A 24776-nucleotide genomic window follows, 5' to 3' on the forward strand; every position below is an offset into this window, starting at 1 on the left:
GAGTACTTGAAATGCAGCTGCCCGCTGGACCTTGTTTGCCTGTGTGACACCAGGGCTGTGTCCTTGGGGACAGGGATTTGTTGCTGCTGTTAACCACTAGGAAGCAGATACCTTGTGGGGAGCTCTTTACATCTGCTGCTAGGATTTGGGCTTTGTGGCCAAACTGGATTTCAGGCTGCTTGTGTGGGAGAGCTGGGATGTATCCCTGCATTCCTGCCCCCGCTGCTTCCCATCTGCTGCCTGCTAGTGACTCGCTGCCTGGAGCCCAGGCTGACACAGGCCGGGGGTTTCTCCCTGCAGTACCTACAGACGCTTTGGCCAACAAGCTCTTCGGAGTCCCTGAGCCTTCCACCATCGCCCGCTCCTTGCCCACGACCGTCCCAGAATCGCCCAACTACCGCAACGCCAGGACGCCCCGCACGCCGCGCACGCCGCAGCTCAAGGACCCGACGCAGACGCCCCGGTTCTACCCAGTGGTGAAAGAGGGCAGGACGATAGATGCCAAGGTGGGACCAGGCTGGGCTGGGGGACAGGAGCTGGGGCTCCCAGCTGGGGCCTGAGGAGAAGGGAGCGCATCTTTGATGCACCGTGTCTTGCAGACTCCACGGAAGAGGAAGACGAGGCACAGTTCGAACCCTCCGATGGAGTGCCACGTGGGCTGGGTTATGGACTCCAGGGAGCACAGGCCCCGGACTGCCTCCATCAGGTACCAGGGACAGGCGTGCAGGATCGTGGAGGAGGCAGAAATGGGAAAGGGAGGGAGTGTGGGAAGGAAGGGGAAGGCAGCATCTGGTCTTGCAGGGGAGGTCTCCTTTTAGGTGACTGCAGAAAGGACAGGGATCAAGCCTGCCCTTCCTGGAAAGGCTTGGGAAAAATCTGTGGCCTTGGAGAGTAGCAAGATGAGACTGGATTAGAAACATTGGTCCCATTCCTAGTACACTGCTCTGTGGCTCATGTCCCAAGCCCAGGAGAGTGACAAGGTGTGAGTGGGACCAATAGATGGGTGGGATGGAGTGGGCCCCCCCTCTCCTGGGTGATGCCAAGGAAGGGTGCTGACAGCAGTCTCTCACCTCAGCTCCAGCCCCTCGGAGGGGACCCCGGCTGTTGGGAGCTACGGCTGCACCCCGCAGTCCCTGCCCAAGTTCCAGCATCCCTCACACGAGCTGCTCAAGGAGAACGGCTTCACACAACACGTCTACCACAAGTACCGGCGGCGCTGCCTTAACGGTAGGGACCCTGCCCTGAGGGGAGGGACAGGGTGTCTGTGCTCTGCCATGCTGGGGACAGGAAGGTGGCAGGGATGGACACAGGCAGGGTCCTACAGGACAGCCCTGCTGGCAGCTGCTGTGTCCCCAGGGTTTCTGGCGAGCATGGGCTGTGCTCATGGTGTCCAGTGCTGGGGCTGGCTGTCATCACAGTGCCACAGGGCCCTCCTGCACATGAGCCCCTGATTCCCTGGGGGAGGATTGGCTTTGTAATCATCCCCTCTTCCCCAAACAGAGCGAAAACGACTGGGCATTGGTCAGTCCCAGGAGATGAACACGCTTTTCCGGTTCTGGTCCTTCTTCCTCCGAGATCACTTCAACAAGAAAATGTATGAGGAGTTCAAGCAGCTGGCTGTGGAGGATGGGAAGGAGGGATACAGGTAAGAGAGGAGGGATAGAGTGGCCTTTTCTCAGGGTTTGGCCTTTTACAGGGCTCACAGCAAATTAAGCAGTGCCTCTGCCTTGCTTGAAGGTGGGTCTGGGGTTGTTCTCTGTCTCCTGCTGCTGCCCTGTGTTGTGTGCAGCAGTGTCTGAGCTGCCTGTGCTGCTCCCTTCCCAGGTACGGTCTGGAGTGCCTTTTCAGATACTACAGCTACGGGCTGGAGAAGAAATTCCGGCCAGACATATTTAAGGACTTCCAAGAAGAGACCATCAAGGATTATGAAGCTGGTAGGTGCCTCCTTTGGCTTCCCTGGGACTGGCAGTGATGTAGCTCAGCTGCATGGTGCTCCTGAGCCTCTTCTCCTCATTTTGGGGAAGCCACACAGTGCTGTGGACTGGGATGTCCTGTTGCTCATTTCACAGGAGAGGGTTGGGTCCCACCATTGTGAAGATTGCTGGGGCTTGGAGGAGGGCAGTGGGAGGCTGCAGCTCTGCCAGAGCATTCCTGTGCAGGCACCATTTCCTGTGGGATTTCTCAAGGCTCTGCAGTGGCTGAGCCTTGTCACCAGCAAGTCGAGCCTGGGGACATCCCAAGTCGGGGGCTGCCCAGGACTGATGTAGGTTGCTTCCCTGCAGGTGTTCCATGTTGCCTAGGCTGTGCCCACCAGCAGGACAGTAGGGTTTGTGGGAAAGCCTGGAGGAAAAGTGTCTTATTTGGTTTTTGCCCTGCTGACATCTGGATTGGTTTATTTCTTCCTTCCAGGGCAGCTCTACGGGCTGGAAAAGTTTTGGGCCTTCTTAAAATATTCCAAAGCCAAAAATCTGGACATTAACAGCAAACTGCAAGAATACCTCAGCAAGTTCAAGCGCCTCGAGGACTTCCGAGTAGATGTGAGTAGACACAATTCCTGCCCCACACTGATGGCCCCTGCACAGTCCTCTGAGGATGGAGGATTTTGGGGGTCCCCAAGTGGTGGCAGGAGGGGGGGCAGTGACACCTACTGTCACTCCCAGTCATTGCAGCCAGGCCGGGAACAAACTGTGGGATTGGAATATGGCAAACCCAGTGTGGGATAACAGAGCTGGGTGAGCCTGTCCTCCCTGGTGAGGTGAGCAAGGAGAGGAAAGGGAGCTTTGATGGTTTGAAAAGAGCCAGCATTGTGTGGTGCTTTGGCTCCCAAACCTCTGGACTGTGCCTCTGTGGTGGGAGGCAGGTGACTAAGAGCAAGTTGTCACAGTTGTGATCAGTTTGGAATTCAGTCAATTTTTCTGTCAAACCTGGCAGCAGGAAATTTGGACAGAGAAGCTGAGTGCTTGGGGTGAGTGTGTGTGGGCCAGGGAGAGAGAGAAGTTGAATTGGAGGCTGGCAGGAAGGCTGTTTCCTGATCCCTCTCCTGGGATCAGGACCTGCATTTGGAGGAGGCTGTGCTGATACTGGGGTGCTTCTCTTCCAGCCACCCATGGGGGAGGAAGGTGGACACAAGAGATACCCTACGACGTCAGGGGGAGATGGCAGGAAGCGCTACCCATCCCAGTCTTCCAGCAAAACGGTCAGCCAGTGCCCATCCAGCCAAGCCCACGCCTCACCCAGCCAGCCTGCACAAGAGGATGCCAAAAACCTGAGCCAGCAATCCCCTGCCCCATCAGCTGCAGAGTCGCAGACAGTGGGGAAGTAGAGCGGCTGCAGCATCTGCTTCCTGCCGGGGGGTGGGCTGGGGTGGTGGGGAATGGCTCGGAGAAGGGCAGACATGAGGGGGTGGGACAGGAGGGAGCTGGAAGGTGGGTTCCCAGGAACAGGCTGCTTGGGAGAAAACTTCAACGCACACGATTTTCTTCTCTTGTGGCTGGAAAGCAAAGATGATCTGCATCCAAAACACCGTTTTGCTATTACTACCCTGACCAGAGCCAGACCCGCTCCCAGCAGACCCAACCTTTCCCTTCTCTCTCCTCCTGTGCACACACTCATGTCTTAGTGTCTCTTCAAAAAAAAAATGTGTTCTGGCTGGGTTGGAAAGGGGAGATTTTTTTATTATTATATATATATATCAAGTTTTAAATTATTGCTAGAAGTTCGTCTGGATTTTACCAAAACAAGTCTGCTCTGTGTGGCCCCAACGAGTCCCCTGTGTGTCCCCCTCGGATGGCGGGGCAGCCGCTCAGGAAGCTCGGAGGAGCGAGGTTCCCCAGTGGGGGACCGAAGCCACAGCGTGTGACGATGCTGCGGAGCCTCTGACCTCCATGACCCGGCTGGCGTCCGCCGATCCCCGTGCGCGGTGCCTCTCCCAACGCCGGCCTCTGCCACAGGAGCGTCGCTGTTCGTTCTCCTGCTCCCTTCTCCCCGACGTCTTCACCTTCCCGAGGGTCTGGCTCTCCCTCTGTGCACCTCTCCCTTCTGTCACGGACAATTTGGAAGTCAACCAAAGGACCTTTGCCAAGGATAGGCTTGTTCTGACTCCTTCCTGCGAGGATGGCTGGTTGGGAGGCTGGCAGGCACCTGGACTCGAGCCTGCGTGGACGGTGCACCCACTGCCCCAGGAATGCCCATCGCTTGCAAAGACATGACTTTGCTGAAGGAGCTTTTCTCTTCCTTTTCCCTTGGAAAAAATGACATAAAAGGAAAAAAAAAAACGACCCACAAACCCCTCTAAAACAACAACAGAAAAACTAGAAAAACTCTTTAAAAAAAGACACATCTCCCTTTGCTTTCTTCCTTGGAAATATTACTGAAGAAAAAAAGAAAAAAAAAAACAAACAAAAAAACCCCAAAAACACACAAAAAAAAAGTTGCCTTATGGTGGAGCTGGACTGGGGAGGCTTGTTGGCTTCCTGCACCCTGGGGTGTACTGCGCTCCCCCAGGCCCAGAGACTCCTCACGGCATTGCTGCCGAGCTGATCTTCCCTGCGGCCTTTCCTCCGACCCCGCAGCTCGCTCGGATGCCTCCCCTGTCACGGAGCCTCCCTGCCAGGCCCGAGTCTCCTGGGGCAGGGGCTGAGGGCAGTCGCATCCCAGACTCTGCTCGTGTTGCAGCCGCTCCGCTGTGTCGGTACCGTGGCAGCCTTGTCCCCACCACAGCGACTCTTCTGTCATGGCCTTGCTCGCACCCCCAGCCCTCCCTGGGCAGGAGGTGCCTCTGCTCCTGTCTGTGCTTCCAGCGTGGTTGGGGAGTGAGCAGGGAGCTTGTCACAGCAGCTGGGGGCACTGGTCCTGGCTGTGAGCGAGGGCTGCTTCTGCTGTACCTGACAGGGAGTGAGGCAGCCCTGGGAAAGCTGTCCCACAGCAGTCACCGGCTCAGGGCTGCTGGTGGGACTTGTGCAGGGGTGAGCAGGAGCCCTGCCTGGTACAGGAGAGCTCTTGCCTGGGTTTCCTTGTGTGTTGTGTTGTGGCAGGCGCCTGCATGGAGTCTCCCACTCAGGGCACAGCCCCTGTGCATTTCCAAGGGCTGAGATGACACCGTGTAGCTCCTTACTCAGCTGTGGCAGGGGGTGACTGCAGAGCTGCTGTGGCATTTACTTGATTCATCCTTAACACCCAGCACCAGGTGGACTTTGGTGGGCAAACCCTCCCCAGGCTGTGAGCTGAATCCTTTGTGAGGGGCATGTGTCAGATCTCGGAGATACCAGTGCTACCTCTGGAGATGCTCCAGAGATAGCACTGGAAAGTCGTGTTCCTTTCCAGCCAGACCCACTTGCCTTGCTGTCACCATGCTCCTTCTGCTGGCTCCCTGGGATACCAGGCTTGGCTGTGGCTCAGGCTCCAGAGCTGTGCTCCTGTGTGCAGTGTGGATGCACCACTCGAAGGGTGCAGCTCGTTGTGTTGCCCTTTCTGCAGTCACAAGCTGGTACTGAGCAGTTTCCCAAGGGATCCAGTTGATCCAGAGCTGTCTCTCTTAGCTGGGATCAGTCTCATCTCTCCAGGGCTGTCCCTTGTACAGCTGCAGGGTGGGTGGGAGAGAGCAGCCAGGAGCTGAGAGTAGGAGTAAGAGGAGAAGCACGGCCAGGCTGTCCATCAGCAGTGGCTGTGGGTGCTCGTGGGCCCTGGCTGAGGCCATCCCTTCCCAAACTGACACTGCCTCCAGGATGCTGCCTTCCTGGGGGCGGGTGGGCTGGTCCGAGTGGAGTGGCTTCATGAACTGCTGCTAGAATCGAAAGCACAGCTGGCTTTGAGAGGCTGGGGAGCTGCTACTTGGCTGTTTCCTGGTGGTGAGATCCTGCCCTGCTCCATCCAGCCCTGCCATGTCACCCTGCAGCTGGTACCACTCACAGGCCTGACTGCAGCAGGCGAGCCCATCCGAGGCCGTGGGTCTCTGTTATGGCAGCAGCGCTCTGGGGTTGTGGGGTGGGAACTGGGCAAGATGGGCAAAAGTAACTCTTGTACAGTGCTGTGGCCGTGACTGTTATCTCTGGATTTCCCCTCTTGTGAGCTGGAGTCAGATCTCTGAGGTTGCATTGATAGGTGGGCTTGTCCCAGATTTGGGGAGGAGGAGGCTGGAGGGTCGATCAAGGACATTGTAGATGTGTTGCTGGTTGTTTGCAAGTGGAGGCAGGTCTGGATGTGCCACAGGTGATCCTTGCTGCTGTGTCTGTGCTCCTTTCATTGGCGTGTGTGCGTGGCTCTCTTGAAGCCGATTGTCTGCGTTTCAGCAACAAATTCATAGGAAATGGGGAGGGGTGAGCTGCTGCCATGGAGTTGTTGCTTGTAGGGCAGACTATGGATTTGCTTGGGTTGTAGAAGAGGTAGGACATTTCCCAGAGAATTTCCCAAAATACTGATTTTAAGTAATTTTTAATTTCTGATCCTGAGGCTCTAGTCTTGGCATGGAAGTGTTAACCCTTCCCCCTCTGCCAAGTTAGTGGTTTGTCACACTGCTGTGTGCACCCAGGGGAAGGTGGGTCAGAAGAGCAATCTCAGTGGTCCCCGTGCCCTCCAGGTTTGTGGACCGTGTGCCTTGTTTTGCTGTTCATGGGACAGCAGTGGGCAGGACAGAGCAAAGATGGAGGTGACAGCCCGAGGCAGCTGCTGCTGGCTCACCCCTGTGTTCCTGCAGGGAAGGGAGCACAGAACCCTTCCCTCCTGCTCCGTGCCAGGGTGGCGCTGGCAGAGGGCAGGGAGCTCCCCGGGTGCGTGGTCTGTGCCCAGCTGGGTCACGAGTGGCTGCAGCAAGGCTCGTGTCCCCACTGGATGAAGGGACAGCTGTCCAGAAGGGGTTTGCATTTAAGGAAGCTCTGGCCCCTCTGCAGAGGAGGGAGTTAATCCTTGCTTTTAGTATGAATGCCCCACCTCCACCATGTGTTGTGCTTTTTTGAATTTTAGAGGACTGAGTGGTTGCACATGTGCTCCTGTGAGTGCTGATAGTCCCACAGCTCACGAGAGCTGCATGGTGCTGGTGCCCAGCCACTGGCAGAGCCTGGGGGGAGCCCCAGCTGCTTCTGGAAAGGCTGAGGGAAGCCGAGTCAGGGGAGCATTCCTCATCCTGCCCCTCTTCTCGGGAGGTCCTCCTTGCCGAGGTTAACTTGTTGTTAGCAGGTGGCTGTAACAGGTACAGAGCTGTGGTGTGGGGTCAGAGTGGAGGTGGAAGGTGTGTTTTTGAGGAGGCTTTGTTGCTTTGCCGTGCTCATTTGGGAAAAACAATTAAAAAGTAACGATGATGCTGCTCTGGTTTTGCCTGTCCATCTCTTCTGCTGCCCCCTGGCACCTCTGATGGCACCTTCTCACTGTAGCCCGTGGGGTCCCTGAGTTCTGGCACCTGCTGGGGACTGATTGTTGTACTGTAACAAACTGATGTGTTTAACCTCAGTGTCCTGCCGCGTTCCACGTGGCAGTGCAGAGGGGGCCTTCTAGCTGTTAATGCCTTCCCAGTTATTTTATCAAAAGGAAAAAAAAGGAAAACTGTAAATGTAGCAAGCTGTGTTTGCAATGCTTACTGTCTCCTGTCTCTGAGGCTGGTTATGTCACTTGTCACTGTTTGAAATGGATGCTGGGCTCTTCCTGAGAAGATTGTTACACTTGATGTTAAATGCCTCACTGACTTTTTTTAAAGATTCCAATACAGGTAACAGATAAAAGAGTTTCTTTTCATTTTTCTTTTCCTAAGCAAATGTTCATCTCGGTGGTGTGGAGCGGGTGGCTGGAGGGCAGCATTGCCAGGAGTAGTTTACAGTTTCACTTTCTGCAGACACTTGAACATAGGACCGATGTATCTGTGACAAGCACATCCCCTTGGTGGGAAGCTCCAGAGGAGCAGGGGGTGCTCTGGGTGCCAGCTGGCCCTGTGGAGCGTGCTGGGCTCCCTGCAGCTCCTCACGCTGTCCTCCTGCTCTCTCCCCAGGTGTCAGCCCTGCGCCGGGGTGGCTTGTGCCAGTGGTGCCCCTCGTGGGAGGGGGTGCTTGGCACCACTTGGTCCCTCCAGCCTCCCTGGTGCAGCCCTGCTCCCCATCTTCCCCCCCAGCCTGTCCTGGTCCCACTGGGCTTGGAAACCTTTGGATCTGTGGCTCAGAGACACCCACTGAGCTGCACCCCAGCGAGTGCAGCTTTCTGCTCGCTCGCCTGGAGCCAAAGGGGTGATGGTTCGATGTGCTGGCCCTTCTCAAACCCTGTGTGTCCAACCTCAGCCTTCTGCTTCCCAAAACTAGAGAGTGTGTGCAACCTTCTTCAGCTGCATTTATAGTAGAGACAAACTTAAAATGACTCATCACAGACCATGTATCACTCGGGAGGAAAACCTTGTTAATACGGCCTGCTGTACATGATCCATCTCTGTCGATAGTACATAATCTTTGACCCATGTGCTAGGATCATCATCACGTATAAAAGGAAAAGAGAAAAATGTAAAATACTTGAATGAGAGCTTGTATTATAACATTAATATTATTCAGAGTATCTGCTTTCTAGGCTGATGTGATTCATTATTCTAGTAATGCTTTAGTCCTTTGTAATTTGTGGTAATTATGCTTTTTCCTTTTTAATACAAAAAAAAATGTATAAAAATAAAAAGTTCAAAAGACAGTGGTGCCTGGATTTTTTTGCCCTCCCCAGGGAACTGGGGGCAGGTAACTGGGCTGGGTTCATCCTGGTGCAGTTGTGGGGACTGGAGAGGAGCAGGGGAAGTGGCTTTGGTTCCACAGGCAAGGCTGTGGGCCATTGGGCTGAGCAGTGGTCAGTGCAGCACAGGTTAACCCTGTGTGCCTGTTCCTCGAGGGGCTGCTCTAGCCCTGGGGAGAAAGGTCATGTGTTTGTTCCAGGCCCCAGGCAGGACTGAGACTTAGGAAGATCCTGGAGAGAATTCACAGTAAGTCTCAGATGGTCTGTGGGTATTTGGGAATGTGCATGTTGTTCTGGGGGCTGCTTTCTTGGCTCCTTTCTTAGAGGGGTTCCTTAATCTCCCCACAGCTCAGGACAGCAGGGACTCTGCTTTCCTTGGAAAATCTCTGGAATTTATCAGAATTTTGGTTGTGTCTCAGAGCGAGGGGAGGCTCAGCAGGAGGAGGTGATGCCATAACCACATCAGCTCCCAGCTCTCCTTCCACGTCCCACGAGAGGAAACTCCCTTTGTGTGCAGCTGTCTGTGGAGCAGTGGTGAGGCTGTGGCTGCCCAGTTCAGCCCTGTACTCACCTCCCATGCATAACAACTGCTCACAGGAACTCAGGCCCTTGTTGCATGTGCAGGGGAGTGTTTCTAAAGCTGAGGCCCCACTGATTTTCCACGGGGTTGTGTCCTGTGTCCCAGGTGCTCTGAGTCACAAAAGCTGGTTGGTTTTAATTGTATCACACCATCACATGTGGAGTATGATGTTAAAACCTTAATAATGAGAACCCTGAGCCATGTCACCCAGAACACACCTGGCTCATACACAGGCAGCTGGAACCAAGAGCCAGTGCAAGTAACAGATAAACCAGTAAATTTTAAAAATAGATTTCTAGAGCAGTTTTTTTTATAAGTGTCTTGTATAGAAAACAATGGCAGCAAAAGTGCAGTCGTTTCAAAGCAGCATATTTAACTTCAGCTTCATGATCTGTTATGTGTGGACAAGAATTTGTTTCCTGATTAAAATACTATTTGGCATAAATCATTGTCTCTCACTCTGCTCATCACCAGGCTGGGCAAGAGCTGCTGGGCTGCTTCACTCCTCTTTCTTGGGAGGCTCTGGGATGCTTTCAGAAAGTGGTGTGAGGCTGAGCAGGACCTTGTGTCTCTCGAAGGCTTTGCTCTGTCTGAACATTCTGTCCGTGCCATGCAGAAAATCCAGCACTCCCAGCACTCCGTAGCACTGGTTGAACCTGAGAACCAAACACAGATAAACATCACTGGGAGTTACTGAGGTTACCTTGCCCTTTCTCTTTCCATTCTTTTCTCAGCCCTGATAATCTGTCCGTGGGATTTCTGCCCCTGCACCAGTCTCCCTGGCAGCTCTGGCAAAGCCTGGGTGAACTTTGCAGCTTCTCTCTGGTACCATCCGTGCCCAGAAATGGTGGCACTGAGCAGCAGCTGCTTCTGGGCAGCTCAGAGCTGTGGGAGCACTGGACACCCACGTTACCAAGCCCCCATAAGCTCTCAAGGCCTGGCTGTCCTGGCATATGGAGCAGATGTGTTCCACCCAGAGTGTCTCAGCTCTGCAGCCATCCCTGTCCTGGGTGGTGACTGAACTGTCCCCTGGGCTGGCTCTGCAGCAGGGCAGACATTTCTGGGCAGCATGTCTGAATGTAGTGCTCACTGGGAGATGGGAATGTTTCTCCACTGCTCAGGTATGTATCCTTGAACAGTCTGCTGCAACTGCTCTCTCTCCAGCACAGGAGGCTGAGGATCTCTGTCAGGAAGGGTTAATGGTGACTGTCTGGGCAAAGTGTAACCTGATCAGTGTTACTGATCCGAGGGACAGACAGGTAGGCTCGATTATTTTACCTGTGTGACTTGCCCTGGCTCTGTCTTTAGATCACATGAAGCGTATCCTGAACTTCTAGGAAGAAACTTGCAGAGAATTGCCCTTAACAGGGCTGGAATGCCTTGAAATCCCAGTTTCACTGCTCTAAGAACTGGCAGCACTCAGCCTGCTCTCAGGTGGTGCATGAGTCAGGCAAACCCACTTGACCCTCAGAAAGCAGCTTTCCCAGCCAGCGGTGCCAGTGGAGAGGCAGGAGAATGGAAAGCTGAGCAGTGCCCAGACATACTTGAGATGGTGGAAGTCGTGGAACTCAGGAGATGGCAGCAGGGGCAGGTGGTAGCCACAGTGAGAAATGCTTGTTGTTACAAGAGCAATGGAAAACCATGCTGAGACTGAAACTATGTGAGATCCCATGATCAGCGGGCCAGTCATGACAGGCAGAGTGTTGGAGACCTGGAAATGAGAAGAAAGTGCCTCATTAATGGGTCCACTACAAGCAGACTCTCCTCTAGGAGCTGAATTGTCACCTGGTGATCCATCACACTGGTTTGTTTTGTGCAAACAGTGTAAAGGGAAGATCTCCCTGCAAAAACCTTACTAAAGTTACAGAATCATCCAAAAAGTAATAATAGAGATAAGAGAGCTCTACTACTGCAAACCATTGCCATAGCCCAAACTCCATAAGCCTGCAGTAGAAGTTAGACATGACTCCAGACCCTGGGTGAGTACAGCATGATTCCAGTAAACCACTCTGGAGTCTGAGGTGTGAATTTCAGCTTCACCTTGGAATAATGCTGAATCTGCCCTTGGGAAACCTCCCTGCGAAAGGGCATGGCCTGCAGACACACACAGCAACGGGACAAACCCTGCTGCAGCTCTTCACTGTGTTCTGCCCGTGGCACAAAAGGCTCTGGCTGCCCAGACCCAGCTGCGTGCACCAGCACAGCTCAGCTGGGCTCCTCAGTCATTATGCTGCCCAAAGACTGTCAGCTGGGGAGACCCTCAGAGCAGCCAAGGTCTATTGGTAACAGGAGATGGAATTTTTAAGTGGAATATTTGAAGGTGGGATGTGTTTTCCTGAGAAATCTCAGCTGGAGGGGTGTTGGGATACACTCCTTGCAAACACTGATCCCAGCAACCACCACAAAAATCCTGAGAGATTTCCAAGTCCACAAGATCACTCAGGCTGTCATATCTCTTGCTGAAAGCACTGTCTGTGCTCCCAGTCCTCTTGGGGCTCATGGGAAGCCCTGTCCAGTCAGTTCCTTATCTACTGGAGGCCCTTGGATCTGTGCTCTAAAAGCTGCTGGAGTCCAGTACAAACAATTACTGCAACCCTCCTAGAGCCAAGCTTCTTGGCAATGCAGCTCAGCTTCCTCTTCCTAAGGAAGAAGCCTCTAAAGGCACATTTTCTCCTCTTCCCTTACCACTCCACCTCGTGCCATGGAAATCACACTCCTCACAGCAACTGGAGGGTGACCATGGGAGAATCCACTTACTATGTGCTCTACTGGGTGAGCATAAATGGAGACCACGCCGATGGGGGCTGTCCACTCGTGGTGCTTCTTGTGAATGTGCTTATACAGCACTGGGTGGTGAACAAGCCTAGGCAGAGTAAACAGAAAGGCAGGTTTTGAGGTCTGCAAAAAAGGAGTAACAGAACACAGAATTTCTGCAGGGGATTTGCTTGTGTCTCCTCTAACATAAAGATTTCAGAGCAGCTGGCAATAAGAGTGTAGGACTCCTTGCTTGCTTTGCTCTCTTTATATGGAGCCCTTCTTCAATTAATGTGTCTGCTGGCTTATGATAAACTCATAAACTTATGAGTTTATGATAAACTTAAAGGCCAGATAAATCCCATAAATCAAAGTCCCTGAATTACTTATTTACTCAAATCTGGGAGAACTATTAGGGGAAGACTCAATTTATGCTTTCACTGTTTTGACTTTTTCTACTGGCAACTGTCAAAGAATCAGAATTTTCAGTTCCAGGGGTCCTCGGTAAAAAACTGCATTTACATTTTTTGGGTTCATTTGTCCTAAAGGGAAACCTGCAGATTTCTGAGAGTACTGTGCTTGCTTCTGCTTCTCTTGTCTTCCTCACTTGAGTTCTGTCCTCTAATGATGGTGTCAGCGTTTGGAAATCCTGCAGTGTTGGAAGTCAGGCCCTAATTTGTACGTGCTGTACAAGGGAACAGAGATCAGTCACTGACCCTTGAGATTTTTGTCTTTCAGGATAGTCAGTCTTGTTCTTTTCAAAGAATGCTGGGTTATAGCTTCTGTGAAAAACTGACTGTTCTGTTTCTTCCTTAGTTTTTAAGCTGTTCCACCTTTTAAATTCTACCCATTTTTGTTTACTACAGTTACTGGCAGCACCAAGGCCTCATGTTGTGAGGCTGGATTTCAGGACCTGTAAGATTTCCACATAAAAACAAGATTGATGGAACAGAGGAACAAGGATCATTGCTGTTGTAGGGTATGTGTATAAACTTAGAGGCATGGAGGAAAATCAAACACCTGTTCCTGTGCTCAGCTCACCTGTGTGTATAATAGAAGAGAATTTCCTCAACTACAGTAAAAATGCTTAGCTCCACAAGAAACCATTGGAAGGTTGGTAATTCCTTGCTGAAGGTGTTTTCCCACCATTTCATGATGTAGAACATGGGCACAAGCATGGGAAAGGAGACAAAGAACTGATTACCCAGCACTGTGTAGATGGCTTTCCACAGTTTCTTTCTGTCCACCTGCAACAGAGAAGTCAGGACTTGAGACTTAGAAAGAAGCAATGCAGTTTTAGTTGGAAGGATGAAAAGCTTTAAGATTTGGAGCTAGTTTTGGGATCAGCTCTTTAACAAGCAGTCAGTGCAGATCTGATAACAGGATCTGCCTTCCTCCCTACAGTGGGTATACAAGACTTGACTTGATCCTCCTGGAATCCTACCTGGTTGCAAGAGAAAAGCATAACAGGCTCTTCTCCCCATTCCTGGCCCAAGAGACTGCAGGAAGTGTTTAGCCAGCAGAAAAGGCAGAGTGAGAAGTACTTACAGGATCATTCTTGCCCAGCTGAATGCGATAGCGAGTAATGAAAGTTGGCTTTCCTGTTATATCAGCCACCAGAAGGATTCCATTGAAGCCCCAGAAAGCAAGTGCAGGCACCAATGCAGCCCCTGTGGCATGAGGAAAGGGCAGAGATGTGTGAATGAATTGGGAACTACAGCTAAATCAGAAACAACATACACTGGCATAGTACCCAGAGGACCTTGCTGGAACCCAGATGTGCCAAGGATGTGTCCTCTGCCCAAAGATGCTTTAAAATGGAATATTGGTAAATTCTGACATCCAGGTAAGAGCAAAGAATTGGAAGGAGGTAAGAGCAGACAACTGTTTCAGAGGTTGAAACTTGACATAACTGAAGCTAAGAAAAGGCTTTTCTAGGTGGCTGGGAGGCCTCTGTTGCTTTTAAATCCAAGTAGGATAAGGTTGACCTGATCTCTAGAACCTTGCAAGGTCCCTACCAGTTTTGTTCACTGGCTGCTAATCACAGAAAAGAGTTTTGTAAGTACTACAGCAAGAGCAGAATTCACTAAATTTACTTACATTTTCAGTAACTAGTTCTACTGAGTCATTCAGTTCTCACTGCAGCAAAGTGTCTTCACAGGGAAGCCACTTCAGTAGCAACAAAAAGATGAGATTTTTAATCTGTACAGGGCCCTGACTGTGACCCCATCCAAAAGCAGAACAGCTGCACTATATCACCTGTTGGTGCCTTCCAAGCCAGTGCTTGTCAGCAGGAAGATTAGTGAGTTTGGGGAGCTTGTCCATGTCTCCCTTTAATATGTAATACATGGATGATTTCTCCTGAGAAGCATTGTTAAAACTCACCAACGAGGAAGATTGTCCACTCATCTCCCTCCACATGGTCGTAGAACTCCAACCATGCTGTTTGCCAGAAATTGCCTAAGGTTATATTCTGCATAAACCTGTGGAAACAACAGTGCTTGGTTGCCCATCTAGTCATCCACTTTTCCCCCTTTCCACAGGAAAGCTTCTCCTCAAGCTGCTTTGTTTGAACATTCTTACCAAGAAGCAGTGTTCACCAAGGCAGTGAACATGAGCAGGCCTGTACTGAAGACGTAGGCACTGATCCTCAAGGCATCTGAGAGCTTCTTTCCCTGTGAGAAGCAACAAGAGTGAGCACGTGCTGCTGTGTCCTGCCCTGGCATTTTTGGTATTTGAAATGATGAAGGCAGTCCTGTGACGGCCTGTTTAGCTTCACACACACTCTGAAGAACACAATAACAAAGCTGTTGTGGGATATTGTGTATAATCATCCATCTGTCATGCTTACAGAGATCTGCTGCATGACTGATGTGGAATTTCTTTGGAATAACCAAAGGGAGAGAAAGGACCGCTGACTTTTTTCCTCCTTTATTTGGCATGCTGCTCAGTACCTGGAGGGCTACAGCTCCAGGGGCTTCTGCATAACCCAGAGCAGTGAGAAAGGAACACTGAGCAATAAGGAATGGTGCTCTATCTCAGCACCTCCCTCCCTCAGTATTTTCTCCCTCCCAGGATGCAGTGTTTTCTCCCCACAGCAGTCAAGAACTGCTGTGCTCAGATGACCTGGCTAACAGGAATAAGCATATTCAAAAAGCAGTATCCAATATATTTGAATATTTAAATATTCAAAACAAAGTTGTTTATACACAACAAATTTATAATTAACAATCTGTCTTTTAGAGTAGTCCAAGTTGGAATTGGTTCTGGAGTGCAATTAATTTGGTTTTCATGAGTGATTATGAATTATATCTATCTGCAATGTAAATGTTTTTTAAAAAATCAATGCAATAGTGTAATAACCAGCTATTGTCTTTTTCATTCCTCTGTCCTTCCTGTTGTTTAACGTGGTGTTGTGCTGCACAAACAGACTGGAGTGAAAACAGTGTGATTCATAGCTGCAGTCCTGCTCACCTCCTGTCAGAGAGGACAAACAAGAGAGGCAGCTCTGAGAAATGCCAAATGCAGGTGGTTTAGAGTAATGCAATATAAAGGAATCCTCTTTACATGGCTTTTAGATTCTGTAACAGCTACAGAACATTAAATGTGGCCCAGGACTTATAAGCAATATTTATTTGTCCCAGGACAGAACTTTGCTTTAGCATTGAAACATTCACTAGTAAAACAAATAACCATTTCCTCCTATCACCTCCTTTTTTTTTTTTTTTGTTTTAATCGACAAAGCAGATAGGGAGGAAGGAACTGACAGGACTCTTGCCCTACAGTTTGATACTTGTGAACCCTCTGGGTTTATATGACAGCAGTGCAATCAGCTGCCACTGTTATCACTGGGGGTACTGAAGTGCAAGTGCCAGGCTGGCAAAAGCCTCTCCTCCAGCATCAGATAGTGCCTGCTGGATCCTGGACCAGAGATCTGCTCTCTTAGCAGTTTCATAATTCCAGCTGCATCCATGTTATGCCCCATGTATGCTGATGTAAGACTTTCTTAATCTTTAGACCCTGAACCATCACTTACATATTCTTTAGAATAAAAAAGGTTACAGTAGTTATAGAAAGCTCTGAGCTTCTTAACAGACTCATATCCTATAAATCCTTTTTCTCCTGGGATGAAGAGCATACCAAACAAAAATTGTCTTACAAGTGTCAGAATTTCCAATTAGCCCAAATAAGGTTTCAGTTGCTTTAACATCCTCCAGCTCAAGAGTTTCAAACCTTTTTAACTCCTAATACTCACAGACACTGTGCATGTCCTGCTTTGAGACAGGACAGAGAGGAGCTAAAGTTCAGCACTTCACCTATTTTAACAGCCCTTTGGCTAGAAACTGTCTTGTTTTGAGGCTGTGTTTTTATTGCATATGATGAAGTGATTACATGAATCCCACACACTATAATTAGACGAGATGTAGAAGTAGAGAAGTTTACATAGAAAACAAATCTTGTTCATCAAGTCCAAGTGCTTAATACCCTGTTTCTCCTCATGCCAACAGCTACAGCACGGTAGTTTCCAAACTAATTCATGGATTGCTTGAATTCTTGCTCTTAAAGTGCTTGTGGAAGTTGGCAAATTCCCTAAGTGCAGAACGGGGTTGCTGCTGGCAAGGTAAGGAGACTGGGGCACATCAGCTGGCCAGAAGAGTTTAGTAGGACCAGGCCCAGTGAGGTGGCACAGCTTCTGGTTATGGGGGACTGTGGTGGGCTCTTGCCACACAAGCACAGATAACAGGTCCCCCTTGCTGCTGTAGCTGCAGTCCACTGGAAGGGAAAAATGCTGGGGAAGTGTTGCTTTAGTGATAAGAGATGAGCTCCTAATTATGCAAAAATGTTCGGAATGAGGATGTGTCTGTCACTTCTCTTAGAAGGTGATTCAACACACTCAGCCTTCCAAAGCACCTCCATGAGGCTTCCTTTAAACGATGAGCTTGAGCCTTTACCTGCTTCTGCAGCTCAGCTGTGGAGGAATATCCAGAGTCTGTTTCCATCTGAAATAAAACGTGATCCAAGTAAGTGAACTTTGGCCACCTGGAGAGAGGCAGAATATGATGCAGACAACAGCAAATCACCTACACTTGCAGTTCAGTGCTAAAAGTGTAAAATATTTACTCTCTGTGCCATGTCCTGTCCTGCTCCATCCTTTGTGTGTTGGCCATGGAGCAAAACTGAGTTCTTGAGAAGAAAAATGCCCTTATTTCTTGAGGAATTAGTAGTGTCCCAGAAGATTAATAGGGATGCAAGGATAACAAGGAAAAACAGGAGAACAGCCAAAACCAAAGGTTTTGCTTGTGTCACTGGTGTGCTGTGGTAAGACTTCCCACCCTTTCCTTCCCTGGCCTGGCAATACACTGCAGCACCCAGTAGCTACTCCAGCCCTTCCCAGGCTGTAAGGAAAGGATAGTGTGGGACATATGTCCTTCCATAATGACAACACGCAATTAAACAAACAGAGATGAAAACAAAGTGAGTTTGGGCCACAGAGAGTTAACACAATAGAGCCCCACAGCCTTCACCCAAACTCTGAGTTACAGTTTAAGAACATGTTAAGTAAGAAAATCATCTTTGCTTCAAGTCCTGCTATGGTCACTTAGAGAGTTACAATCCTAAATGGGCTCGTGGTCATCTCATAATGAATCTCTCTGCATTTGGCTCTGGCTTGACCATTTGTTGATGGTTTTGTTAAAAAAAATTAAAAAATAAATCAAACCCAAGGTTTGAGTAGCTGCTGGGGCTTCACTGCTGGCCATGGCTATGAGGGGTTCTGTATTTCAGGCCATGTTCTGGCTGTCCTAGGGATTATTGCATAGTTATTTTAATATTTCTGCAGTCTTATCATCACATATAATTAGCAAAAGTTAACAAAACATTCCTTAATATTTTGTTGGTTTCACATGGTCTTTAAGAACAAACACACAACTTCTAATAACATGACAGCCAGATTACTGAGGATTGCAGAACTTAATCCATTTTGCTTTTCCTACTCAGCAGAATATTCAAGCACAGGCAAACTGTTCCCTAAAGTACAAAGGCAAGCACAGGAAGGTTCAAACATTCTTGTCTAGGGTACAAACAGTTGGAAAGTTACTCATTAGGAAGATGATATTCTATTACCTTGGTGATGGAGGGAAGCCTCTTGGGAGTACTCTTCTTGCAGCGTTTCAGAAAGGAGAAATAAACTGTCAAAAAGAAATCCTGTATTAGTCAGGAGGTTTAGGTTTGAAATAATAGCCTTCTGGGTATGTTCTTACAAATACAACTCTGTTTATTTACAGGTGTTCCCAGCTCTGTTACATTACATATTAGTATGCAGGTCAAAGGCCATGAGACAGTAAAATTAGACACCTCCTTCCTGCTTACTCACAGACACAAAAGAGCAAGGCCAGCCCACCATACCACACAATTTAGTGGAAGAAACTGATGTTGGACAGTTCTGAGAAGGAAAAAATAAAAATAAGGCAAAAAGGGATTTGAAACTTGAAACCTTGAGGCCAACTCCCAACCCTGTAACTAGGGTTGGATGTACTCCTATGGGAAATGCTACGTTTCGGTAGCAGTCTTGAAAAGAAACCAAATCCAACTTCACTTTGTCTCCCTTGGCCAAAAAGGGTTAGCATGAGATGTGTCCTAAGGTGATTTTGCTTAAAATGAGACTGTGCTGGGGAACCTGCAGTGTCCCAGGGCTTCCTGTCCTTCCCCAGACACAGAGCTCCTCACTGCACTTCGTGAGCTACCACAGCCAGTCGGTGGGATTTTCTTTTCCTCTCATATATTGTTTGGCTGCCACATCTTTATTGATAAAATACAATTGAACTCTAATGTATCTGATGAAGAATACCCTTAAGAAACAACCAAAAATAACCTGCTAGCCTGAAGAGAACAGCATAAATAACAGGCCACAGGCCAAATTTAAATTGATCTTAATTTTTATAAGACCTTCTAATCACATATGTTACGTAACATCCACCATGTGCCCATCTTGCCACACAGGTCCTCTCAGGGCAGGTGTGCCCACTGCCTCCAAGAAAACACCACTACAGCTTGAAATATGTCAGGCTTGAATAATCCATTCCTGTGAGGCTTTGCTCCATTCCAGCTTTCTTAAAAGGTTGTTCAGAGCCTTGAACAGTTGAGTGTCTGCACAGAGGAGATTTCACAGCTACTCCGGGAAAGCAGTTCCAGTATTTGACAACATTCAATGTAAGTTTTTTCCACTTGGAAATTTTTGGTTATAACTCCTGTTATTTGCTCTTAGGCTGTGTACATCCCTATCTTTACAACCACCCAGTAGGGAGCTGGAAAGAGCAAAATCCAATTATTCTGCTGGGACAGTAAAGTAAATAGTGCTGGCCATAGTTTTCTGTGGTTAAAGAGATTATTCTGCTCTGATGATTTTGCAGCAGACAACATTAGATTAGGAGAGACAGATGTGAAAGGGGAACCCCAGTGAGCTGGAAGGCTGATGCTCCAGATGTTCCTCCATCCAGCAGTGTTGACTCAAACCTGTGAAGAGCTTTGAATGTGAAGAGCTCCAGAGCAGAGCACTGTAGAAAACGTCACTCTGCTTTGAGTTTTTAGGAGCTATTACTTGATTGAGTCACATATTCCGTGCATTTAGGAAAGAGTTAAAATTACAATCACATTTCTGGTACTTCTTTAGAAAATAATCAGTTTATGACAGAAGGGTGGCTTGGGCAAAGATTTCCAGTTTAAAGCAGAGCTCTCTGTTTCAGAACACTGCCTTTATTAAGCCACTTTTCAGGATAAAATTCTACATTATTTACATTAAACCCAGAAAAATTTGGATAGAGTAGGTTTTCCCCAACATCTCATTACCTACTCTTTTTTCATTGTGTAATGTCTCTGCTGATTCAGAATACACCAAATACATTAAAAAACCATTCATGTAACCATGGCTGTTTCAGCAAACAAAAAAGCCATTCAGCTGCTTGGCACTGCTCTCATGTTGGCATATTTTACAGCCCCAAATCAACCAGTGAAGCTCTCAGCTGCCTGCAGCTATTTCCAAATATCAGCTAGAACTAGCACTGCCTAAAAAAAACCAGTTCCTTTCCAGTTATTTCGAATTAGTTAACACAAAATTTGATCCAAAGCAAATTCTCAACCCTAGAGTAAAAGTAATTGCTTTTCCAATCAGACTCTTGACATTAAAGGGGAAACATACACCAGTCAAACAAGAATTCTAATACATTTTTTTATATTATTATTTCCATGTATAACTTCATTTGCCCAAAAACTGTTCATTAAGTCACAGATCTTGTTTTCACTGAATTTTTCACTTCTGGTACTGAAAAAAAAAAGCTAGTTTGTCTAAGTCATGTTTTAAAATGCTCAATATAATCTGAATATAATAAAAAAAAAAAAAAAAAACAAAAACAAAACAAACCTCTGCTGTATTTTTTACATTTTTTAAACATGTGAATTATTATTTATGCCCCATGCCTGCTGTTCTCTTATAGTTCTGGTGCCCAGACAGCCTCAAGCTGAGGCAGCACAGGTGCCCTTTCCCTGCACTGCATCCTTCTCCCACAGACCTGCATGGCAGGCACAGCTCAGAACAGCTCCATCTGCTGCGATGGTCTGGCTGCCCACCCCAGCTCCCTGGGATTCCTCGTGCCTTCCTCCTGAAGCCTCTGCTGGAGGTCTTACTTCACTGAAATCAACCTTTACATGGCACAGGCAGTGGAAAACTGTCCTGGGAGAACAAAGGCTGTGACTATCCATGAAAGTACAGAACATAGAGAACAGAGAACACAGGACCACTTACCTGGTCACCTGAACAGTTGCATATCAGCCACTCTGTGTGGACAGACACAGGACCAGACGTGGTGTTTGATGTCCCACCAAGCACTGCACGGTTTTAGGGTAAACCCTGTTCCTAGAAAAGCTGACAATGGACTTCACACAGACACGACATTGCCTTTTAATGACTGACTCAAAGACTCTATCATATCTTTTCAAGCACCCTTGAACTCTGGCTGCCTGTTCTTTGCTCACCACCTGCTGATGGTACCCTAGGAGAGTCCTTTGTGTCTATTCAGAGCCCAGAGTTCAACTCCTCACTTTTCACTGCTGCTGTCGAAACTTTATGAGCGTTTAGGCAAGGGCAATGGGGGTGTGTTTCCAAGCAGGAGCTGCCTGTCCCCTCCCAGACAAGTCATGTGAAGCCAGTGCCATGTCACGGTTAGTGCTGGCAGTGCTCCCCGTGTGTATGTGCATGCTGTTACTCAGTTAAGCACGTGGAACACATCTCTGCATCGCTGTAAGTTTTTCATCGTTGTACCTGAGAACAAAAAAGCCACCAATACCCTAAAGATAAGTATTTATAATTCACTAACTCATGGTTGGAGCACAAAATAGCTACTGCCAGTGCAACTGAATGGGTCAAAGGTGGATTTGTTAAAAGCAATAAGGGTTACTGAGGAATATGGCAAGAAAACAGCAGTCCAGTTTTCATCTTGTTGTACTAAGTCTAAAAATTACTCCAACTCTGTTGCTACACAGCGCCCTTAACCAGTAACAGGCTTTGCTTGCATGGGTAAGGTGAAGACACACATAGGTTAGCATGTGCTTGGGCTCAGTTGTCTTTGAACACGGTGTTTAATTATGGTATTGCAGGCAGCAAGATGCAATTTACAGCAGCATCGATCTTTCTTATGCAAATATGGCCCCAATCTGTTACTTAGCCCATAAATAGTGCCCTGTTACAAACTGAGCTCTGAGAACTGAGGGTGTTCCTATCTATCATAACTTTCCAGATCTATTTTTCCACAGGAGGAAAAACAGGGAATATTACCTCTGCCTCACAGTTAGCCTTGTTTGCCCTCCACAGGTGAAGCAACACCTGTTCTTTCTCAGTAACACCTCGTGCCAGCAGAGCTGGAACTGCAGAGAGCTTGCAAGAGTGAACAGCGTTCAACACTCTCAGTGTTTCCATTTCTCTTGCCTAATTCCAACTATTCCCTGGTAGGGACAGAAGTTTTAATTCTTAGCCGTTGCTACAAATTTGCATTCATCACACAGAGCAGGCTCAACAGAGAGGAATGTGATTCCTTCAAACTATTTGCTCACGTGCAGAGGAGGAAGGGGAAATGAGCATCTCGAGAGAGGGGTGCCATAAGGATAATGTCCTCAGCTGATCTTTGCATTTGAGCTTGCAGGGGGAGGGCTGTTCATCCAACAGCCAATGGTAGGTGATAAGAGTGAATTTCAGACCTCAGTGTTCCTTTTGAACCACTGCTCAATTCCAGCACGGGTGATCTCTGAAATATTCATACCCATGGGGACAGCTCAGGACATTACTCATAGGGTTGTAAATGCCATTTATCTTCTGCTGCAATTTTGTGTCTAGCCCAGGTTGTCACTAATCAAACTGCTGCTTCTGCCTGCTGGCTGCCCCGGGCTGATGTCTCCACCACAGACACCCCAATGCTGCAGCAATCTTCGCTGAGCCGTGCAAGAAGTCTGATTTCTTCACAGCAAAAAAGCTTTTTGATCAGACACTTCATAATACAACTTTGTTCACTCCCCACAGTTTTTGTAATAGTCACTGGTTGTTTCACTGTTTGAGAGGAACATCAGGGGAAAATCCATGAATTATCTTTCAGGGGACTGGACAAGCCCATACTGATAGTTCCTCTAAGGCTGAAGAGGAATCTGAACTTGGCACACATCCCCCACTGCCTCATTCCCTGCATTCTGAACCAGATTTCTCACCCTCTGCCAGGGCACGTGTGCCACCACCTAGCACTGCAGCGCCTGCTCTGGGAGCACCTGTGGAACAGAAGGATGAATTCACCTTTCAGGATTCCCACAAGTTAAGTTTCCTTGTGGTGCAGTGAGTAAGCTCTAAAGAAAAGGCACAACAGAAGATGCAGCTCAAGCTGCCCAGTGTGAAAACGTTGAGTTAAATACCTTTATTCCACCTTATAATGCAGCTCTACACTCGTGTGTAGATGTGAGGACTCTTCAAGACTTTGCTGGAGTTGGAGGCAACCTTGGTACCCTCCAAATACAGAAATGACAGGACTCTCTAAAGAGCAGGGTGCCTCTTCCAGCTATTCTGAATCTTTATTAGCCATGTCACGTTTGAAAGGAATTCGGATCTCAACAAGCAAAACGTGTCTGCAGCTCTTCCCACCAGAGCTTGCAAACATCCACCAGTGCTTGCAAACATCCTTGAACAGCTTTTTCTTACAGACAAATTTTTACACAGGAGAAATGTAATTTATCACAGGTGATTATTGCCTGCAACACATTTTTATTACAGTGCCAAGGCTCAGATATTTACAGTGGCCTGAGGAGATGCATCCTCCCTTTTCCCCTGGATTCAACATCCCTTCAAGCGCTGGGTTTACGAGCAAGAAAAATGACTCTGAACTCTTTTGGGAAATAAAAATTTCACCTTATATTTACAGGGGGCTGTAATCCAGCCTGCTGAATTTACCTGCTAACAACACAGATTTTCTTGTACAAAACCCCGGACTCAACTGACCGCAGGAAGAAAGGTGATTACTTTCTGGCAGTGTAACATATTGCACGTTGCATAAATTGCACAACACCAGAGACTGCAGAGCTAAGGCAAAGCAGTAACTCTCTATCATCCCTGAAGATAAACTCTGAATCAAAATAATGCTCAATAAAGGGAATGTACTAAGATGCTGACAGCAGCAAGGTCACTCAACACAGCAACACTTGGAAAACCCTCTTCTTTTCTAAAGGCAACATTTCTGCTGAGGCATGAACATTAAACCTGAGACACTGAACAGTGTCTGATGTGTGAAAGATACCAATATCTGCTTTTCCAGATACTTTGATCAAAATGCTGGGCAAGCAGCCGAGATTCAGGGAAAGACTCCCATATGGTGGGCAGATAATCCAGTACCACAACATATATATTTATAGAGGCACATACATATTTTACAACAGATGCAACCCCATCCAGAAGAAAGGCAGTCTAAAATAAAGGAAATACTGTCTAACTTTAATTAACAGACGAGCTTCCAAATGAATTGCCTATGTGCCATCAGCAAAGCGAGTGTCGGCAGCAGCCGCGTTACACAAGCAGTAGCTGCTTTACCAGCTACAACCTTCTGTTGCTAACGTAACTTAAATTCCATTCCTGGAACAGGAGAAGCCAGACTAAAAGTCTGCAGGTGTAGTAGGAACTTAAATGACTTCTAAGCCCCTGCAGGGAGAAGCAGAACTCGCTCCATTAATGGGCTTGATGCGCACTACACCTTAGGAGAAACGCGTGCCAGGACAGCAGCGTTCGCTCTCTGGGCCTTAGGAAATCCCCCCTGGAAAGCAAACCCTCATCCCGCTCCCACCCTGCGCGCCCCTGGCCTGGGAGCCCGGGGGGGCTCGGGCCTAACCCCGACCCGCGGACCCCCTCACCTCCCCTTGGTGAGGGAGGGGCGGCCGCTGCTTCTTTCGGGGACGCTCAGCCAGGGCCCAGCGCAGCCCGTGTCCCAAGGGATCGGGGTGCTGGGTGCTCCCCATGCTGGAAGCCCAGCGCAGCGCCGCTGGGCGTTATGGCGACGCTTCCCTCAAGGAGCGGGGGCACCCAGCTCCCTCATCCCTCCCCCCCCTTCCGCGGAGTTTGGACTCGCCCGCCGTTCGCAGCGCGGGGAGCCCGGGCGAGCCCATTAGCTGCACTGCGAGGGGGGGGGGGGCAGGAGGAGGAGAAACACGAGCGGGCCAGGGCTGGGCGCACGCGCAGTGCGGG

The 24776-nt window shown here is 48.7% G+C and overlaps 2 protein-coding genes across 12 annotated transcripts in view; one reads left to right on the forward strand and one right to left on the reverse strand.

Annotated features, from left to right (window-relative positions):
• Positions 1-8649, forward strand: part of LARP1 (La ribonucleoprotein 1, translational regulator) — a 45474-nt gene extending 36825 nt beyond the window's left edge. For all 5 annotated transcript variants that reach the window (XM_038149777.1, XM_038149778.1, XM_038149780.1 and 2 more), the window contains 7 exons: positions 301-506; positions 600-706; positions 1076-1227; positions 1501-1645; positions 1825-1934; positions 2410-2537; positions 3101-8649. In XM_038149777.1, the coding sequence (XP_038005705.1) occupies positions 301-506; positions 600-706; positions 1076-1227; positions 1501-1645; positions 1825-1934; positions 2410-2537; positions 3101-3322 (1070 nt within the window). In that variant the 3' untranslated portion in view covers positions 3323-8649. The remainder of the gene's footprint in view (positions 1-300; positions 507-599; positions 707-1075; positions 1228-1500; positions 1646-1824; positions 1935-2409; positions 2538-3100) is intronic.
• Positions 3626-24754, reverse strand: FAXDC2 (fatty acid hydroxylase domain containing 2). 7 transcript variants are annotated; one of them, XM_038149788.1, is made up of 11 exons: positions 24446-24753; positions 20817-20921; positions 18143-18207; positions 16972-17019; positions 14603-14694; positions 14405-14502; positions 13568-13689; positions 13061-13266; positions 12023-12128; positions 10810-10976; positions 9765-9921 (listed from the first exon to the last, which is right to left on the reverse strand). In XM_038149788.1, exons 4-11 carry the CDS (start codon positions 17017-17019, stop codon positions 9765-9767), a joined length of 996 nt encoding a protein of 331 aa, XP_038005716.1. In that variant the 5' UTR covers positions 18143-18207; positions 20817-20921; positions 24446-24753. The 7 variants fall into 7 exon arrangements, with proteins under 7 accessions (XP_038005710.1, XP_038005716.1, XP_038005713.1 ...); XM_038149785.1 differs by having other exon boundaries at positions 20817-20927; XM_038149786.1 differs by having other exon boundaries at positions 20817-20936.
• Positions 24755-24776: the final 22 nt, after the last annotated feature.

Source organism: Motacilla alba, chromosome 13 (genome assembly GCF_015832195.1).
Source record: "Motacilla alba alba isolate MOTALB_02 chromosome 13, Motacilla_alba_V1.0_pri, whole genome shotgun sequence".
NCBI lineage: Eukaryota > Metazoa > Chordata > Aves > Passeriformes > Motacillidae > Motacilla > Motacilla alba.

Bases quoted from the DNA above. Each gene is read 5' to 3' on its own strand.
- FAXDC2 (XM_038149782.1), bottom strand. From the start codon at position 14,961: ATGCCAAATAAAGGAGGAAAAAAGTCAGCGGTCCTTTCTCTCCCTTTG. The intron at 12,129-13,060 runs GTGAGCTGAGCA...TACTCTGCCTAG, and splicing joins CTCTTCTATTATACACACAG to GCTTGTTCACCACCCAGTGC. The intron at 9,922-10,809 runs GTATGTCTGGGC...TTTGGTTCTCAG, and splicing joins CACGACTTCCACCATCTCAA to GTTCAACCAGTGCTACGGAG.